General features: G+C 35.8%; 1 protein-coding gene across 1 annotated transcript; it reads left to right on the forward strand.

Moving 5' to 3' along the window:
- Window positions 1–684: 684 nt before the first annotated feature.
- LOC132559460 (glutamine-dependent NAD(+) synthetase-like) lies at window positions 685–19,470 on the forward strand. The gene is made up of 19 exons (XM_060224081.1): window positions 685–769; window positions 966–1,026; window positions 1,422–1,538; window positions 4,135–4,188; window positions 4,938–5,079; window positions 6,133–6,221; window positions 6,448–6,565; window positions 7,201–7,332; window positions 7,968–8,042; window positions 9,669–9,790; window positions 10,455–10,606; window positions 10,999–11,167; window positions 11,512–11,647; window positions 12,079–12,185; window positions 12,827–12,958; window positions 13,434–13,503; window positions 17,431–17,559; window positions 18,153–18,329; window positions 18,819–19,470. The coding sequence occupies exons 1-19, from the start codon at window positions 685–687 to the stop codon at window positions 19,344–19,346; spliced, it is 2,595 nt and encodes an 864-aa protein (XP_060080064.1). The 3' UTR covers window positions 19,347–19,470.
- Window positions 19,471–21,834: the final 2,364 nt, after the last annotated feature.

The following is a 21,834-nucleotide window of genomic DNA, read 5'->3' on the forward strand; positions in this document are numbered from 1 at the left end:
ATCTTTTCCTCCTTTTGACAAAATGATTTAAACTTACAATTGTACGTCTACGAATTACTTAGAATGTGTCACGTGCAGTATATTAATTATTTGTAATTTCATTTATGGAGGAGACTTCATAAGTTGCTAGATCCATTTATCTGTTTCTGATGATAATCAATAATAATAATAACTGATGATTTTATCGTTAAATGTGAGATTTGCTGACATGATATTTGGTGACTCTTTATTAGATTGACATGTGAACAGTTTCTGGAACCTACGATATGAATACAAATACATGTCTACTGGGCTTCTTTGTTTAACGACCCAACTTTTATTCATTACGCCCCATTTTAAAAGTATTTCATCCCGAATTGGCAATCATATCGCCCCATAATTTTCATATTGCTCTTAACCATTTCGCCCCCTAAAAATATATCGACTCAAACGTTTATTTGCCCGGGGAAAAATGAGAGTATATTGCTGTAATGATGCACATTACTTTTTTTAATCATGGGTGAAGGGCGGGAGGTGCGGGACGGCGGATGTCTGACACCCGTTTCCAGAACAGTCTCTGCGCGTTTGCCTGATTGGAACTCTCCTGTTAAAGGAGACGAGAAAAGAAACTGAATCGACCGTAAAGCAGAAGCCTGCTCGGTTACTGAGACGCTAACGATACCTGTGTTGTACATTTTGAAGGACATGGGGCGAACGGCAACACTTGCAACATGTACCCTAAATCAATGGGCGATGGATTTTGAAGGGAATATGTCAAGAATTTTGGAAAGTAAGAAAGTAAAACCTATATCTGTGTCTACTTTCTGTTTACATCTTTTCTACGGTCGATAACGTTTGACATTGGTCAGTTCATTGGTTGATAAAACTAAATGCAGAATTTATAACGACTTTTATTTTTATAAATATGAATGCTAAAACTATTAATATGATATTGGCACAATTTATATATACTTCTTTCGCTCTAGGTATACAGAAAGCTAAAGAGGATGGAGCCAAATACAGATTAGGTCCAGAATTAGAAATTTGGTAAGATCGTGATCAGTAGAATTAGGAGCATTTTAAAACAATTACAACTGTAGCTTGTATGAATAATGATACATGCCTCCCTCAATCTGATCGGCATTATTCTGTCCTTATCACGAGCTACAATATTACTCTGCAAATGTATGTCTGGGCTGAGGTGCAAATTTTGTTAAAATGAATGTACTTGACCTACAAAATGTACCACTGTGGTATTTTTAAACAAATTTTAATTTGCAGATATCTGTTAAATCTTCAAAAAATATATGAAACTTTTATTTGTAAATATTGTGTTGGCCATATGATAACTGAAAAAGATTACAAAAATGTGTCATTTGTCATCTGCAATTATCAGAGAAAAAAAAATTATTCAAGGTTTGTTTTGTTTTTATTATCACCAGTGGGTATGGATGTGGTGACCATTTCATGGAGAGTGACACCTTCCTGCACAGCTGGCAAGTCTTGGCAAACCTTCTGTCATCTCCAGAGTCCCAGGATATTCTTTGTGATGTGGGCATGTAGGTGTTTTAATGTGTCAACAGCTGTTTGTAATGATTGAAAGTGTAAAATAGGATACCAGACATGTCTGGAGCTGTTGAATTTTACATGATCCCTTACTGGGTATAAAAACTGTAAGAACTGGAATCAAGAGATCAAAATACATGAAATATTTTGTTACAAAGTTGTGTATACTTTTGTAAAGAGACAAACACAGCACAGTAAAGAACAGCTACATATAAATCCATTATCCTGGTTCGTTGAATGGTATGTTATTTACAAGGCAAATCTATGAATAAGCAATTAACTCTAAAATATCATTTTCCATATGCATACCATCATATTGTAGGCACCAGTTAGATGTTATTATCTTAAAAAGGTTATTGTTACTGTAAATCAATTTTTAATCATCACAGTAATATTTCTTTTCTGGTAGAAACATGACATGCATGACCATATACAATGAAACCTCACTTTAAGACCACCTCTAAATTAAGACTACTTTATTTCAGTCCCAGAATATTACTCTATTTACATGTCTTGAATGGTCCATTACATTGTATTAAGACATCTCATTTTGAGGTCACCTGACCCAATAGGTCAAGATAACCTATTGCTATCATGCATCGACTGTTGCTGTGCGCTGTCCGCAGTCCATAAACTAATTCTTTAAAACACCATGCCTGCTTATTGCCTTTGCATATTTCAACCAAATTAGGTCTGAAACATCATTTTGGGTGGGGAATCAGTTATTAAATTCAGGAAATTCATTTGACTCCTCTGGACCCAGGAGCGGGCTGGTCCTCAGATAGGAAAATTAGTCAATATTTTGCTTAAAATCACTACTCCTTCTTAATGCCTAGGTAGATTTCAGTCAAAATTGGATTGAAACATTATCAGGGATTGACACTATGATATCAAGCATGCATGATATAATCCTGAGATTGTCCTGACCAAATCTTATTTTTTTAATTTTGGTCCAAAATCCATCATGGCTTATCTAGAACAAGTAGTCTGAATTGCTTGTCAAGTTTCATTCATACTGATGAGAAAAATATTTAGAATTTGATTTCTTGGGGAAAAGAATGTGATGATTTGTTGTCGTTTTTCAGTCTGATTAAAACTTTAACATGGTATCCACAGTAGCCATTTTGTAACATGATTGTGCATGTGCAACTGCTTTTCATGGACAGAAACTATCATTTATGAGTTTCTGATACTTTCAAGGAATGTTCAGAATTTGTATTCATTAGATTTGTAAGACCACCATCAGTAAATTGTGTGGTTTGTCCATCCTTTCATCAATTGTCAGATGACCGTTGAGGGCCATGGCCCTCTTGTTAAGATCACCTCACGATTAGGATCTGCTTTAAACACCCTAAAGATAAGTTATGAATTAAGTTTCATTTCATGATTGCTTTCCTCTCAATAATCAGACCACTGACCAGTCATAAAGTGACTTGGTGTGTATTGTACTGTGACTGTGTACATCTGCTTGGTGTGTATTGTACTGTGACTGTGTACATCTGCTTGGTGTGTATTGTACTGTGACTGTGTACATCTGCTTGGTGTGTATTGTACTGTGACTGTGTACATCTGATTGGTGTGTATTGTACTGTGACTGTGTACATCTGCTTGGTGTGTATTGTACTGTGACTGTGTACATCTGCTTGGTGTGTATTGTACTGTGACTGTGTACATCTGCTTGGTGTGTATTGTACTGTGACTGTGTACATCTGCTTGGTGTGTATTGTACTGTGACTGTGTACATCTGATTGGTGTGTATTGTACTGTGACTGTGTACATCTGATTGGTGTGTATTGTACTGTGACTGTGTACATCTGCTTGGTGTGTATTGTACTGTGACTGTGTACATCTGCTTGGTGTGTATTGTACTGTGACTGTGTACATCTGCTTGGTGTGTATTGTACTGTGACTGTGTACATCTGCTTGGTGTGTATTGTACTGTGACTGTGTACATCTGATTGGTGTGTATTGTACTGTGACTGTGTACATATGTTTGGTGTCTGATCATTTGGATATGTTTAGGTATTGAACTGGCTTCTCGGATATAAATACAGGTTGTTTAGTGTTAAATACATAATAATCAAATAACTCTGCAAAGATGGACAAAAGTAGCCATAAAGGAAGTGTCAGCTTGATCCTACTCTCTGTTAAGTCAGGGCTCTCAATCTGCCAGATTTGGGGCCGATGCAAAATAGTATCTTTTTTTCCCAATTTAGACCCCAAGTTTTCCCAATTCTAAGGAAAACACTGCTCTTTTTCCCAATTCTAAGGGCCCCGGGCCCCGGGCCCCAGTCCCAAAATGAGGTGTGAGAGCCCTGTAAGATCACCCTGATATTCAGACAAATGCTGTTCAGTCCCTAACATTGTCTGGCATTTGTAATAGTACATTGTACATCACCTATTTTTTTTTCTGTTACATCACTGTTGCTATAATTAGAGGACTTCATGTCATTAACACTTTGATGTCCCAACACAGTTCTGGTTTGTCCCATTTAAGAGAGTATTGTTTGTGATGATTATATATTGATTACCAGCCAGGTAAATGTTGTTTGGTCCTCTATGTACATATTATCTGTTTGTAATTTTCAGGCCTATTATGCACAAAAATATTGCCTACAACTGCAGAATAACTTTCCTTAACAAGTAAGTATTATAGAATCTAGATGTTTTACACTATTGCAATGGTGTCGTTATACCAGTAATGGAGACAGGAAAGACTAGGCTTATATTGGGAGACTTCAGCTGGTTTAAGGAAAGGAAATATATTTAGACAGCCACAGTAAAAACCATTAAGATCAGAGTCATTTAATGATAGGAGAAAGTATGAATGTAAGAAAAACAAAAACGGAAAATTCATTGCTCTGACATTTGATCATGATGAACTCCTTTATGTAATTCATTAAGGTAGTTATCAGCTACTACCACAAGACCCCATTGTAAAATGTCCCTGGCTGCACTATAAACCCAGTAAACAAACCATGCTAACATTATTACAGGAGAAATATTTTCTGTTCGTATGAGATTATGGTAGGGCTGGGAGGAAAGTGATTCAGCTAGAATATTAATGGTTAGAGATGGGATGACTGTAAGATCTATGTTACATCAAGGATGTAACAGAATATGTTAAATTCAGGAAAGGAGTTAATAAGAGAACCTGAAATGTTTAAGGTAATGTTAAAACTGTATATGAGGAAAGGAAATTGTAGCAATACATATGTGTGAAAATATTACATGTTATATAAGTTAAATGTTGAAATTAAAGTCCTTATTAGTTGTGTATTTCCTGGTTACACAAAAAAAAAAAAAAAAAATTACAAGAAATTTTCATTAATTAATCTCACTTACCTTCTCAAACAGTGCATCTTTAATTGAAAAGCCAAATTTTTCTGTAGAAAAATTCTCCTGATTCGCCCAAAGATAACACTATGCAACGATGGTAATTACCGGGAGACTCGCTGGTTCACTGGTTGGTCAAAGCGTAAAATGGTGGAGGACTTCTATCTGCCCAGAATGATACAGGACATCACAGGACAGGTCTGGTATTAACTCAGATATCTATAACAGTACCTTGGTAACAGACTGTGACTTAGTCTTTTTATTTTTCAAAATTTTCAGAGTGATTAATCAGTTGGGAAAAACATAATTCTTTTAAGTGAACTTGATACCGATAGAGATAGTACAGTTAAAACTGAGACAGAACAGAATTTTGAAAAATTTTCTTATCTGATAAGTCTTAAATTTTTAGTACTAAATTGATAAGACTTCTTATACCTTTACTGCATGAATGAAATAATCGGTTATACTTCATGTCATCCTCGTTACTCCAGGGCTTTTGATCACTTTTGCTCTCTGCACCCCTGGAACATGCCATGGCAAAATTGAAGGCACAGACAAAGTAATTTGATCGGTTAATAAAAAAGATGACCAATCACAGGCTGATACTCTCATTTTGAAGATTACAAAAGAAGCAACATCCCAACTTTAAAGCCATTACAATATACTGTTATGTAACGTGGATATCCATTTGATTTACTCTAAAAGGATTGCAGAGAGCGAAGCAAAAGTGGTCGTAACCCCTGGAATATTAAGGATGTGTTTAGGTCTGGTCCTTGGGTCTTATTGAAATATGACATTGTATCTTGTTTAGAGGTCCTCAAACAATGGTTATGGAGTTGAACTGTAAAACAGCTTATTTTTTTAAATATGAATTTTCTGACTCATTTCTAATGTAAATTACTTTTCCTTGCCTAAATCGATTAGCAGAAAGTTTGATTAGATTTCTGACTTCTGATGTAACCTATTTCCAGTAGAGATTGGGTGGGGGCTTGCATGTTTTACTAACATCTTCCGTTTTTCATATTTTTGTCATAATCATCAGCATTAAAACCATTTCCATGAAAAGGAAAAGACAATAAGATACAAAGAATGGTTTTGGAATGTCTGCTTGATTTCAATAAATGTTGAATTTTTTAATGTTGACTTTGAAAAATGAAGATTTGTTCCTATAAATAAAAAAAATGAAACTGACTCAGACTTATAAGTCATTCTCTGAGGACCACAGATTTAGAATTTCCTGTTTAATCGCAGAAAACAGTACCAATTGGAGATGCTGTAATATCTACTTTAGACACATGTATTGGGAGTGAAGTCTGCGAGGAACTATGGACATCTCACAGGTCAGTGTCTTGTCCTACTTATCAGAGTGCCAGTATATGTGCCTTCCTCTTCTGCTTACAGCATAAATAACATGCCATTTACATGTTATTGATGGGTAACTTTTTGTGCAATATTTTCAGGTGCAATACACTATTGATGCTGTTGAAATGCATAAGTCCATCTGGCAAGATATAAGCTTTGCTGCTTTGTATTTTTGAATTCTGGTTGTATTTACCTCTGTTACAGTCAGCACATTGATATGAGTCTGGACGGTGTGGAGATCATCACCAATGGCAGTGGTAGTCACCATGAACTGAGAAAATCCTACATCAGAGTCGACCTCATTAAGTCAGCCACCATGAAGGTACAGTATGTCAGTTGTCCCCTTTATTTACATTCTTTTATAGTCCTTATTGCTCTAATTTTCAACAGCATTTAATGGTCTTTAAACATTTGTTTTGTACCTTGTCAAAAACTTTGATGATACGTATTATGGTATAGCATTGTCTGTCTCTCTGTATATAGATATTTGTATTTCTTATAAACATTATATTTTAATCTTAGCAGATATTTCAGATTTACACCCATCTCTTTAAAACTGGGTAAGCATTGGTTTTTACTTAAAACATGTAGCACAGATTATGTCTTGCTTGACATTTTCATTAATACCTACCATTTCCATTTTTGCATTCTTTTCAATAGGTGAAATACTGAATGTTTCTTTGGTATGAGGCGGGCATTTATTTTGGTGGTGCTATTATTGTTTAAGACTTCTGCCTTTTAAGACTTCTACTTGTTTAAGAGTCAATGATATTTTTGTTTTTAAGATGTCTACATGAATATTTCTTCTCTTAAGGCTAAGATTCCTGCTGCTGTTAAGATTAAGATTTCTGCTTCTCTAAAATTAAGATTTCTTTACATCTGGTTTAAGATAATTTTGTGATTTTCTTACTGCGTGAAGATACCTACTCACATTTAAAATCTTTCTTTTGTTTACAGTGTGGAGGTGTGTACATGTTTTCCAACCATATTGGATGTGATGGCGAACGCACTTACTATGATGGTGGCTCGGCCATCGCTGTAAATGGTCAAATGGTTTCCCAGGGGCCTCAGTTTTCCGTACAGGAAGTGGTAAGAAATATTTCGATATTGAACAGCAGGTCACGCTTTAGATCACTGAGTGGTCATGCATTCGTACCGGGGTGTTATCAATAAACAAGCATTACATATACTGTATATGTTTTTGGCATTTCTTTAAAAAATCAAGCCATCTTGAGCATCAGTGTGGGAAATTGGCTCATCCGAATTAACAACCAGCAAACCAAAACGAAACGTATATACCTTTATTTACAATCCAAGCAAAACAAACAAACAAAAACCCATGAAGAACACACTACACCCCTTCACCTTACCACACTTATACTTTCCTATTACACTGCAGATACAGAAGTCCCCTTTAGTAATACTGATACTATATACTAAAACCTGAGAAATTATCCCTAAATTAGTATGACATTCTCTTGTTATAACTTCAGGTATGTGAATGACCTGTCCTGGTTGAATTACCTCCATAGTAAACTTATGGTGACACAATTGTAAACACTGTGGTAAAATATTTAGGAGTATCCTGACACACTACTAAAATAGACATTTATATATGCCTGTTAATTGGATGTTAAATCCAGAAAATACATGAAACACTCCTAAGATGGTAGCAACAGATTTATTTGAAAGTTTATTTGTTTAAAAGTTTGTGATAATTTTAGATTGTGAACACTGCCACGATTGACCTAGAAGACGTAAGAGGCTATAGGAACTCTCTACGGAGTCATTCTTTAAGGGTGAGTGTTGACCATTCTGAGAATTAGATTGATGGAGAGTACCGGCTTTTTACTGGCATAAATCCAAAGCCTGGTAGTTAGTCTAATCACAAAATGGCAATTTCAATAGCAACAAGAAAAAAAAATGTGTTAATAATTTATACTTGAGATCAATGAAATGAGAGCAAGATGAAGATAAAGGAAGAAGTATATAGAGACAATTGAAACGTATTGATGAAATAAGACCAGGATGCATATTCATGTACTTGTGCCCAAATACACATTTTGTGCTCAGACTCCAATACTTTGGTGATAAATCTGATATCGGAATTTATAATTTTTCAGTGCTTTGAAATATTTCAAAAAGACTTAAAGTAAGATTTTCAATGTATAATAGTTTTTTCTTTTCAGCTGCTATTTTATGATCTAAGCGAGTTTAAAGGAAATTGGGTATTTTATGCTTAAGCATGAGAATGGTCTCATGTTCATCTAAGACACCTGCAATGTTAGCACATACTATATATTTAATAAGCTAATCTCCCTTTCTGAATCTCCCAATATACACAGCTTTTACTAAAAAAAAGTAAAGAGAAAATCTTATTTATTCATATCGTTAATAAAACCTTAATTATCTGAGAAATACTCAACACGATATCATGCATTAGTATCAATATAAAAGCTGTTTACATTCACGTTTTGTAAACTTGCCACCATGAACAATCTTCACCAAACCAAATTTGTAAGAATCCCTTAGGCATTTCTGTTAGAGGTTGGTATTTACTATAAACAGGGATATGCCATATTCAGACTACACAGTGAGCCCTTGAATGACTATACACCTGTATTCTCTCTGTGTTATGATGTCACAAAAAAACAAGTAGCACCTGTGACTTTACCTGTCCATATGAGTATTAAGATTAATCACATATTTTTTGGTGACAGCCTTCTGAACTTTGTATAACATTGGTTTTTGTACATGTATTTTAAGTGGGACCCACTTTTATTTGTTTCATATCCCCACAAGGTTTTTTTATTAAATATTTCTCAGCTTTAGTATGGGACCCACTTTTATTTGTTTCATATCCCCACAAGGTTTTTTTTTTTTATTAAATATTACTCAGCTTAAGTATGGGACCTACTTTTATTTGTTTCATATCCCCACAAGGTTTTTTTTTTTTATTAAATATTACTCAGCTTAAGTATGGGACCCACTTTTATTTGTTTCATATCCCCACAAGGTTTTTTTTTTTTATTAAATATTACTCAGCTTAAGTATGGGACCTACTTTTATTTGTTTCATATCCCCACAAGGTTTTTTTTTTTTATTAAATATTACTCAGCTTAAGTATGGGACCTACTTTTATTTGTTTCATATCCCCACAACGTTTTTTTTTTATTAAATATTACTCAGCTGAAGTATGCTTTAATCTTATCTTTGCATAATGTGGAAGTTATATCAGAAAACTTCTGCATATCGTAAATTTACCAATTGATGCATATATCAGGGCTCTGAAATATGTTTTGCCCCCCGCTGCTTATTGTAGAATAAATACACTTTATCCATATGATGGTTTTCACCTACAGTCTTTTTGAAAGGATCTTTAGGATTTCTGCTGGATATTACAATATATTTTGTTTTTGTTTTAGGGATCACAAAGTACATCATATCCTAGGATTCATTGTGATTTTGCATTGACAAACAGTGATTTCTTTAAACCCACAACAGATATCCTGGAGTGGCAATATTGTACTGCTGAGGAGGAAATAAGGTACAATTTGGTAGGAGGACCTGATCCATTAGTTAAGTGTGGATACTATTTCTAGTATCAGATGATATGGCTACAATATTTGAACATTTGTAGATCTATCAGATACAGATTAAATACTTATTTACACTGGTAATCGAAAGTGTTTTGTTTACAAGTGACCAGCCTTAGCCTCGTTATATATACATTATATATGTAAACCTTTAATGAATGATCTAAAATCTCATATCGTCAGAAAGGTAATTTTATTTTCATTACTTCTGTATCACCCCATCAGTGTGTGTTTGTATAGGATAACCTTGGGTACACCATATCTCCCCTGTTCAGATTTAATTCATATTCACAACATAACATCATCCCACCAAGATTCACACCTGATAAGAGTTTGGTGGTCATCAGTCAAGGTTAAAGATCAAATGTAACCCTTGACCAAAGATTTAAATGAAAGAAAGAAATTTGGGGATGTGTGTAATATATCGGCCCCTACTCATTTTTCTTCATTTTTTTTAAGGATTTTCTGAAGTTTTAGTGTTTGTCTGTTGATAGGTTTCTTTTTACTCACATTTGTCTATAGACAATACAAATATTTCAGTAAACACATAATGCTACCACTTTATTGGTATACAAGTTATAGTGTATGATAATTAAACATGATGATGTGTTACAGTAACGGGCCTGCCTGTTGGCTGTGGGACTATCTGAGACGTAGTGGCCAGGGTGGCTTCTTCTTACCACTCAGTGGTGGCATTGACAGCTCCAGTACAGCTTGTATTGTGGCCTCTATGTGCCACAAGATATGTGATGCTGTTAAGCATGGAGGTAAGGTATAGTAACTCTAAATCATGATAATATTTCCGGTGTTTAAAGCCGAAAAAAGTGGAATGCAGGGATGAGAAGGAACAGCACGTTTCTCTGTGTCTAGAACAAAATGACTGAGCTTGTACAATGAGCAAGAATTTTTATGGTCTTCAATACTATATTGTAAAAATAGTCCTGAAAAATCTCATTTCTGGTAAAATGCCCTCCCATGTTCATTGCTGTAGCAGAATTTCTGACCCTACTTTACTTCAGTGTGGACTTTTAATGAAAGGTTATGTGATGGTTCTTTGGGTTTATTGCAGGATAAAATCTGTATATGTGTAAAGTTTTAATTAAAATTGGATATAAATTGGAAACATCTTAACCAAAACAGTTTAATTTTCCATTTATAGATACCAAGGTGTTGTCTGATATACGACGTATCATTGGAGATCGGGCTTATGTTCCTGTAGACCCCCGAGAACTTGCTAACAAGGTGTTTACCACCTGTTACATGGGATCAGAAAATAGCTCCCAAGAGACTCGGGACAGAGCAGCAGGGCTGGCTAAGCAGATTGGCAGGTATGTAGGTCAAGGTTACTCTGACCTAAATAGATCAGTGTATGAAGGTTGGAGCTCTTTGAATGTAATGTTGGTGGTGACAGACAGAAAATTAATTTTGTAGCAGAGGGAATCGTGGGGAAAAGGAGTCAGACAGGCACTTTTTAATTCATATATGGAAGTCTATATTTTGAATATAAATTTGAGAGTTGAGGTCTTGAACATGTGTACTTACTTTAGCAACTGATCTGCATTGATTATGACTTGAATTATCTCCCCTTTGACACATATGCTGTAAATTCAGCACATCAAACTTCACTCTCACAGAATAGTCTCTTTATCTCCCTTTTTTTGATGTTGTCTAGTTTCCACCTGACAATCTGTATAGATGTTGCTGTAGCAGCATTCCTTAGCATATTTACAGCAACATTAAAACTAGTGCCAAGATTCAAGGCCATGGGAGGAAGCCCTCGGGAAAACCTGGCTTTACAGAATGTGCAGGTACCTTGAAACTTTATCTATAAATTATGTCTTGTCAAAATGTAATATTTTTCATATTTTTATTTCACCAAAATGTTTTGGTTCACTATTGATTGACCAGCAAAATGATTGGATTTAAATACCCTGTTAGATCAAAGTATCAACAGCTTACTTTTGAAAATTGATACTTGATCAATAAAAATGCTAAGATAAATGACAATATTGGAAATCTTGTTTTTTCACATAACATTCAAAATATAAACTTTGAGCATATGTATAATTTTACAAATATACATATGTATTACATACTTTATAAGTACAGATTTGAACAATTTGTGGACATTTGAATTCGTGGATTAGGAGTATATATGAAATCAATGAAAATAAATACCCCACAAAAACAATTATACCCTAATTTACAATTATGGTGCATGTGGGTTTTGTTTCTATAGGCACGCGTGCGGATGGTTCTAGCCTACCTGTTTGCCCAGCTGGTTTTGTGGGCAAGAGGGCGGTCTGGAGGTCTTCTAGTTCTAGGGTCAGCCAATGTGGATGAGAGGTATGTAATGGATTTGATTTTATGAAAGTGTGGGTAAAGTTTTCAGCCAATCAAATATTTCTTTAAAAGATTATTGATAAAAATGCCTTTACCATTAAGTTGTTGTGTTTAGGGGGTCTAGAGTGGTGACCTGTAGATATATTTTCTGTACGTACTCTGTAAAATCATTTTCATGGGGGATTTATTTTCAGTGATATCATGGATACACATATTTGTTGAGTTAAATTTACTGGACAAAATCAAGTGGCCATGAAAAAGTAGCTTTATTAAAAACCATGAAAATTAAGTCCCGTGAAATGTATCATTTTACAGTGAGTTTGTAAAACTTCCTCAGAATCTGTGTAGTTTAATGACAATAGAAATATGCTCCAACTTAGGTATATCCCCTGCTGAATATTGAGTGGGATGGTGGTGTTATCTCCCTTTCTCTGGAGATGAGAATCTTCTAGAAACAGTATTGGTGATTGTGCCTATAGGGTCTTAAATACAAGATGTTGAATAAATAATATCATCATGAATGATTGAGAAGATAATATCTTTGAAAAAAATGAACTGATGTGATGAAAGGAATTTGTTAAGCTCTTCTCCTACATTTAAGACAAGATTTCTGATGAGAGAAATTTTGGGTTTATACTTTCTAGTCTGCGGGGATATATGACCAAGTACGACTGTTCCAGTGCTGATATCAACCCAATAGGTGGAATCAGTAAGACTGACTTGAGGAGCTTCATACGTTATTGTATCAATAAGTTTGGCTTCACCATGCTGGAAAAGTGAGTAGTGATTACACACTGTGTTATCTTATATCAACATGTCTGAGCATTGTGTGAGCATCTTTTGGTGCTCACTATGAAAATCTCTGTTTGAAATCTGGTTTATTGCTTTCTGACTTGAAACATTTGAAACATACTTATCTTTAAAATTTGAGGATAAAAATGCTGATTGATACAAACTACAAAAGTATACTTTACCTAGAGGAATGCAGAGAAAGTTTAATGTAAAACAAAAACTGCATGAATTTGTTGAAGTAAGTCCAGCCACAGCAAAATATTTGTAAACTATATGTAAATATTTCAAAACATGAAACTAATCTTGCAAATTTTTTTAACAAGGCTGTGAATGTTAAACAACTGACACAATCAGATTTGAATTTCCTTTGATAACATTTCCAGATGAAGTTATACTGTAACATTTAGGATTCAAATGAAGCTTTACCTGGACATGAAAATTGACTTCTTTTTGTTACAGGATCTATGAAGCTCCTCCAACAGCTGAGTTGGAACCCCTATCCAATGGTCAGCTTGCTCAAACAGATGAAGTAAGTTGCCATTTCAAATGAAAAAGTACTTGATGAAAAAAAAATGTGAAATGAATTTTCTTAAAAGAGCTACCCCATGAAAAGACCACTTGTTTAAGGAAACATCTTTAGAAACTTTTTATTGCATTTACTACTCTAGGACCAATCCTTGAGTGGTGGAGTTGATGGTTGACCAGAAGGGAATAATGTGTTGGGAGGGTATGGGGAGGGGGCTGTAGCCTTGAGTGGTGGAGTTGATGGTTGACCAGAAGGGTGTTGGGAGGGTATGGGGAGGGGGCTGTAGCCTTGAGTGGTGGAGTTGATGGTTGACCAGAAGGGTGTTGGAAGGGTATGGGGAGGGGGCTGTAGCCTTGAGTGGTGGTGTTGATGGTTGACCAGAAGGGAATAATGTGCTGGGCGGGTATGGGGAGGGGGCTGTAGCCTTGAGTGGTGGAGTTGATGGTTGACCAGAAGGGAATAATGTGTTGGGAGGGTATGGGGAGGGGGCTGTAGCCTTGAGTGGTGGAGTTGATGGTTGACCAGAAGGGTGTTGGGAGGGTATGGGGAGGGGGCTGTAGCCTTGAGTGGTGGAGTTGATGGTTGACCAGAAGGGTGTTGGGAGGGTATGGGGAGGGGGCTGTAGCCTTGAGTGGTGGAGTTGATGGTTGACCAGAAGGGAATAATGTGTTGGGAGGGTATGGGGAGGGGGCTGTAGCCTTGAGTGGTGGAATTGATGGTTGACCAGAAGGGAATAATGTGTTGGGAGGGTATGGGGAGGGGGCTGTAGCCTTGAGTGGTGGAATTGATGGTTGACCAGAAGGAATAATGTGTTGGGAGGGTATGGGGAGGGGGCTGTAGCCTTGAGTGGTGGAGTTGATGGTTGACCAGAAGGAATAATGTGTTGGGAGGGTATGGGGAGGGGGCTGAAGCCTTGAGTGGTGGAGTTGATGGTTGACCAGAAGGGTGTTGGGAGGGTATGGGGAGGGGGCTGTAGCCTTGAGTGGTGGAGTTGATGGTTGACCAGAAGGGTGTTGGGAGGGTATGGGGAGGGGGCTGAAGCCTTGAGTGGTGGAGTTGATGGTTGACCAGAAGGGAATAATGTGTTGGGAGGGTATGGGGAGGGGGCTGTAGCCTTGGACTTTTTAGGCTGAAATAGGCTTCGATGTTTGTTTTCCGTTTCTTTTTAGCAATTTTAGGTATAAACAGCAACATTTACACTGTGTCTTGACCTATAGGTGCCTTCCAGTTCATCTGTCTTTCCTGTCCATCTATCTCTCATTCCATTCTTGCTGGTCTGCTAAATACAAGTTACACTGATATATATATATATATATATATCTATATATAAGAAGTTGCAATTCCATGCTGGAGTTATGCCACTTGAATATTTGCTCCAGACACTTTGTAATCTTGACTTTTTCTGCTCTATAAGTTATGTTGTAACTGTAAAAAATATTTCTCTAAGCACATTTGACTATGCAAAGTGAATTTAGAGTATACATGAAAGGTTTTACAAATTCTTCTATAGTGATGTCCTTTGGTAATACAACAGCCTATGTTGTGTACATTACAATGGTTCTTAATATACCTGATTATGAAAGATCATGTACATGTATGATTAGTTATCATAGCATTTTTTTCTGAGTGTACTACACTGAACTCTCCAGGTTTCTTGAAAACAGAATAGATTAAACCACTCACCATGGATCTCCACAAGAGGTTGCACTGATTGTACAAGTGAATGGGACTTTTCAATACAAATTAAGAATTATATACAAAGAGCTTAATGATCATTTGAATTACATCATGCAGCATTTGGTCCTCCTCAGACTTGTCAAGTAATGCTATATGACACTCTGTCCACTGAGTTATTGAGGCCTCTTTTAGTTCTGTTGGGATAACTCTAGTTTGTTATTGAGTGACCCTCTCTGTCATAACATTGATGTCACAAGACAAAGCAATCAATGTTAAATAAGACTGAAATGGAGACACAGCAATCAATGTTAAATAAGGCTGAAATGGAGACAAAGCAGTCAATGTTAAATAAGGCTGAAATGGAGACAAAACCATGTTAAATAAGGCTGAAATGGAGACACAGCAATCAGTGTTAAATAAGGCTGAAATAGAGACACAGCAATCAATGTTACATAAGTCTGAAATGGAGACACAGCAATCAATGTTACATAAGTCTGAAATGGAGATGCAGCTAATGATAAATGAACTACATATACATATACATAAATTTATAGTCTTTTTCAAAACAAATTACTATGTTTGCTTTAGAAATTGAAACCTTTTACATAAACATTTCCTTTCCCCATAAATGCAATTTACAACTTTTCATGTGAAAATAAATGTATATGTATGATGTTATTCATTATCACATGATCTGACAGTCATGGTGTGTCACAGGATGATATGAAAACGATGACATACTCAGACCATCCTCATTAAAAACAACAATCTGCTAATAATACATGAGTGACAATTAGGGGTGGGGGGATGTTACTGAAGATTTCCTCTCCATCTGTCTGTCTGTGTTTGTTCATAACACTAAAGATTGTTAGCGCTCTAGTGGTTTCATTACAAACACAATCATCTCTCTGACAAGTTCAGGTTCATAGTTGTTGACTCAAGGTCATGATTACTGTAACTATTTTCAGAAAATCATTATCAGCGCTCTAGCGACTTCATTCTGTATTTATTGGACTGTTGCCTTAAAACCAGCTCCAAACTAATCATATACTTTTGTATCCTTCCAAATTAACCTAAAGCAGCTCCATCTTTATATATCATTACTGTACCATCAGGCCGGTAAATTACAACAAATATCAGTATAACTTAAACTTATGATGATATGCTTCATCAGCCAAAGTTTGTTTATGAATAATTCTGTTTAATCAAAATATCTAAAGTAAAGAAATATATTTTAATGAAGACTAAGTTGGAGAGAAAATCCGAGACAGGTATGACAAAGGAAAATGCAAATAGAAGGTAGAAATATATCTTTTGAGGAAAAAGTATTCCTGACAAGACTTAAACCAACCCAACTTAAAACGTAAGGCTTAAACAGGTCACAACAAATCAAACTGAAAATATTAGAAAAGACTTGTACGCATCAGAACAGGTCACAACACATCAAACCAAACTGAAAATATTAGAAAAGACTGATACACATCAGAACAGGTCACTCCATATCAAGCTAAACTGAAAATATTAGAAAAGACTTATACACATCAGAACAGGTCACTCCACATCAAGCTAAACTGAAAATATTAGAAAAGACTTATACACATCAAAACAGGTCACAACACATCAAACCAAACTGAAAATATTAGAAAAGACTTATACACATCAGAACAGGTCACAACACATCAAACCAAACTGAAAATATTAGAAAAGACTTATACACATCAGAACAGGTCACATCACATCAAGCCAAACTGAAAATATTAGAAAAGACTTATACACATCAGAACAGGTCACATCACATCAAGCCAAACTGAAATATTAGAAAAGACTTATACACATCAGAACAGGTCACACACATCAAACCAAACTGAAAACCATCAGATATGAATGAATTACATCAGAAAAGACTGAAACATTTTGCACATAATTGAAACTACGTAATATGGTGATGCTAAAACACCTGGCACAGCTAAAACACATGGCACAGCTAAAACACATGGCACACAGCTAAAACACATGGCAGAGCTGAAACACATGGCACAGCTAAAACACATGGTACAGCTAAAACACATGGCACAGCTAAAACACATGGCACAGCTAAAACACATGGTACAGCTAAAACACACCTTGAAATGTCCATCATGTCATAAAGACTTGATATGTACTGTTATATTGGAATGGTTGATATACATCTTGTGTACAACTCAATACCTAAAACAGGAAATGACTGGTTTTTATTGATTTTATGGTTTTTAGGAAGATATGGGGATGACTTATGAAGAGTTGTCTATTTATGGTCGTCTAAGGAAACAGAACCAGTGTGGTCCTTACAGTATGTTCTCCAAACTGGTTCATACCTGGGCAAACAGGTGTTCACCTGAGCAGGTAAGGTTCTCCAAACTGGTTCATTCAAATGTTGCTGATCAGGTGTTCACCTGAATAAGTAAGGGTCTGCAAACTTGTTCATACCTGAGCAAAGAGATGTTTACTTCAACAGGTAAGGTTTTCCAAACTGCTTTATATCTGTACAAATAGATGTTCACTCAAAGAAGTAAAGGTTTAAAAATTGGTTCATATATTACCTGAGCAAATAGGTGTCCACCTCAGCAGATAAGGATCAGCATACTTACTAGAACAGAAGTTCTTGTAACACAAGCAGAAGATTTTAGTGTCATGTTTCGATGACTACATTGTCACCTTCGTCAGACAAAAGACCAGCATAAAATGTTCTACCACTGAATTTGATGTGTACAAAATAGTAAGGAACTGACCAACTTTTTTTTATTCAAACCTATGTACACTAAGGTCAAAAATGGTGCAACGAGATGATGAAAAGACTGTAGAAAAAAGTGCAACAGATGGTAACAATGTACTGTAGTCACCTGAGCAGGTTCTACAAACTTGTTACACCTAGGCAAATAGGTGTTCGTTAAGACAATTATTTCTTGCACTGAAGTCTAGTTTTCTGTTTACAACAGATTGCTCAGAAGGTGAAGCATTTCTTTCGTTGTTATGCTATCAACCGTCACAAGATGACGACCCTGACTCCGTCCTATCATGCCGAGTCCTACAGTCCAGATGACAACAGATTTGACCATCGTCAGTTTCTATACAATGCAGCTTGGCCATGGCAGTTTGGATGTATAGATGAACAGGTGAGATAAAATCATGTACTTCTCATACATAGTGTACTTTGTGTACCAGTATCACTGTGTACTTTAATGCAAGCAACAAACTTTTTTCTCTGAAGTTAGCCAATGAAATATTATAACATTTTGTGCTATGTTCATGCCATCTGTGACATGATATATGCTTACCTACATAAGTTGCAGTTGTTGTAGAAATGCTAATAAATGCAGTAGCTTTCCCACCTTCCTACTTTGAGTCAAAGATGTGCTTGCCACTGAGGTGTATTGTAGCAGACAATATGGTAATGTGATGCCATCAATAGCAATATCATATTAAACTAGTACCTGTGTATCTCCTAATAAAACTCAAGATATGTGTTCAATATCTATTAAACTTTAACAGTACAAATAATGCAGTATTCCTAACTTGGTTGTCAGAAATACAGTTTTGTTGCAGATTCCTCATTAATTATTCCTCTAGAAATATGCTTTTATCAACAGTTATATCAATTTCAGACCCGGAAACTTATGATCGTGTTTGAGGAGCGAAAAGAACAGAAGGCTGATAGAGTTCCTTCAGAGAGTCCTGATGTAAACAGCTTGAACAGCAAAGTCAACAACAACAAGGTTACAAAGCAAGGCTGGGGATCAGGGATGTCCAATATTGGTGTGGAGGTCCCTATTGGGGGTCAGGGCAGCAGTTTGGTGTCAACAGAGGTCAAGGCTAAAGATCAAAAAGCATTACTGCATTCAGAGGATTCAGAGAACTCTTACTGTGAGTTAGAGAATGTAAATAATCACCATGGAAACAACGCTGACACTATACCGAGAAAGGACATGAGAATACTTTGTGATAAGGAAATTGTAGAAGAATGCAGATCAATGACTGAGGTGATAAGGAGGGACAGGGATATAGGAGTAGTTGAAAGAGGTGACCCTGGCTGTGGGGGATTGGGGAATGGCATACAGAGTCTTAAAAGGGAGTGCCAGGATGAGACTCCATTTGATGGGAAGAGGCTAAGGCTGATACAGGGGGTGGCCTGATCATAGCTAGGATGAGTGAAGCAGTGAATTTACTATGTTATGATATACCCATTTAAAGTGTTATCAGCAGAATCATCTTAATTGAACAATTTCCTCAATGGTTTTTGAAAATGCTGAAACTATTATAAAGGTGACATTTAGAAATATTTGTAATTGAAAGTTGTTTGATTTGTATACTGACAAGTTTGCTTACAGCAGAATCAGATACAAAATGGAACTTAAAACACATCCATTAGAATTTATTCATTGAATATAACAACAACCTTGTTAAGGAGATCTATGATATCAGGGTAAATATGACCGTTTGCCAGCCAAGTGATGTCTAGTGACATTTTATTGACATTGGTTTGAATTTACCTTAAAAAAGGTACATGGTTATCTGATAAACTTTTATTGTAATCATAGCACCACAGAGCTGTGATATTCCCTGTTAATATAGATCGTGTGACATATGTAGTACATGGCACTGTTTGCTTGTTATTGGTTGGAATGCCTTGAGAAATTGTATTTTCTTATTTGTTCATACACAAATTAGATTTTTAATTTACCATCAGGGCATTTACTTTTATAGATGCAATTTTTCATATAAGTAGACAACCTTTGTAAAATGTAAAAGTTTGTATATGTGGATTTTGAGTGAACACATACTTTATTTACATTTTGTAATATATTAAATACAATGGAATGTACATATAAATGTTTACACATAATGAATTGACATGCTCCAAAGAATAAGGTTTTAAAAACTGCACTGTCTACTGATCATGGTTGAAATATATTTCAGTCCCTTAAAGTATCATATTACTTTCTCAATTATTGCCTAAACCTGAGACAGTGAATGTCTTTCTACCGTTTGTGAATTAGATTCATAAAAGTTTTGCTTCATGACATTGCAGTTTTGGATTTCAGAGATAGATGACTAGGTAAGAAATATTGTGTTTTAAATTTTTTTTTTTTTTCACCCTGTTGGAGAAGAAAATCAGACGAAATATTTGTTTACCGTTTGTGAATTTATCACCCCAGACAAGATCATTCTTGCAACATTGTTCTGATAGGGGTTTGTGGCTACCTCACCAAACAACATATGAAAGGTCCATCTGTCACATGTCATCCAAAGCAAATTAGGTAATGTATCTTACCCGAGAAGACAACTACAATTTTACAGCACAGCTCAATCTGTTTGCTAGGTTCCTAAGAAACAAACACGCCCTGAGTAGGGATCATCAAACCACCTACCTGGCAGTGTCACATGAGGTTGAAAAGCATGACCGACTATATGAGAAAACAATGTTTCTTGTTACAAGCTGAATTTTTGTATTATCAGTATTCATCTTGCAATACATAATAACATAGATGTTTGTGATTACAAAATTTGTTGTACTAAATTGTATTAAAAGATGTTAGATATTCTATTTATCATTCTATGTTTTTAGGTCATCTGACCCAAACGGTCATGATGACCTATAATCATCGTGCTTCGTCCATTGTCGTTCGCTGTGTGCTGTCCGCCGTGCGTAAACTTTTGACATTTCTCCTACTCAGGCTCCACCAGTGGGATTGAGCTCAAACATGCATGAAAGGATCCTGAGGTGGTCCTGACCAAGTGTTGTTATTTTTTGGGTATATTTGAAATCCAAGATGGCCGCCATGGTCGCCATCTTGAAAAACATATTTGATACTTCTTCTCCAGTTCCACTGGTGTCATTGAGCTAAAACTTGGTGTGAAAGTTAAGGAAAGGTAGCAAACTTTTAACCTTGTCAACACTTCAATACAGCAGCCAGGGAGGCCATTTTGTAACCTAATTGCTAAATCATAGTTTTCCTGTGCAATACCTATTTCAAACTTCTGAAGTTTCAACATCGGGATTGAGCTCCAACTTTACTGTCAAAAAATAGGTAACACTTGTTACAGTTACCTACTCCTCACCATCTGCATCATGGAAAACATGTAAGTAAGATTTCATTCACAGTAAAAAAAATAACCCTTCTCCGTTCTGCAAGTTTCTGTAGTCAGATGACTGTTAAGGCCCATGGGCCTCTTGTTTCGAATGCCAGTATTTTGTACAATCACAAATTTTGTTGATTATTTTGATTTGGTACATTACAAATTTTAATTTATTGTATGTAGTAAATATGCAGTGTATTTGGAAGATGCAGCAGCTGTATTTGTATAAAAATATTAACAATGATTTATAGTATGCTGAAAGGGTTTTTCGGTCCTGTAGAAGAAAATATGCCAGTTCTTCAAAAATTTCCATTCAAGTTTATTTATTTATTTCATGACAATTGTGAAACAAACTTCAGCCATTATATTGATAATTTCTGTAGGTACAGAAAGTAGTACACTGGGGGTATGACTATGGTATACTGTAGGAATCAACAGTACCTAGTCAACCATTTTAAAGTTTATTTCAATATAATGAGGGATAGCTAACTATACACTATGACTGAGTAAACATTAATATTCCACTGACAGAAAATCATGGAT

The sequence above is a fragment of the Ylistrum balloti genome, unplaced genomic scaffold, assembly GCF_031769215.1.
Source record: "Ylistrum balloti isolate Yb309-2 unplaced genomic scaffold, AGI_CSIRO_Ybal_v1 Utg369662, whole genome shotgun sequence".
Lineage (NCBI taxonomy): Eukaryota > Metazoa > Mollusca > Bivalvia > Pectinida > Pectinidae > Ylistrum > Ylistrum balloti.

What these genes read in the sequence shown, in the direction of transcription:
- LOC132559460 (XM_060224081.1), top strand. Translation starts at nt 685, where the DNA reads ATGGGGCGAACGGCAACACTTGCAACATGTACCCTAAATCAATGGGCG. An exon ending in AGTTTTCCGTACAGGAAGTG is followed by an intron (nt 7,333 to 7,967) that starts GTAAGAAATATT and finishes TGATAATTTTAG; the next exon opens with ATTGTGAACACTGCCACGAT. An exon ending in TTGGATGTATAGATGAACAG is followed by an intron (nt 18,330 to 18,818) that starts GTGAGATAAAAT and finishes TATCAATTTCAG; the next exon opens with ACCCGGAAACTTATGATCGT.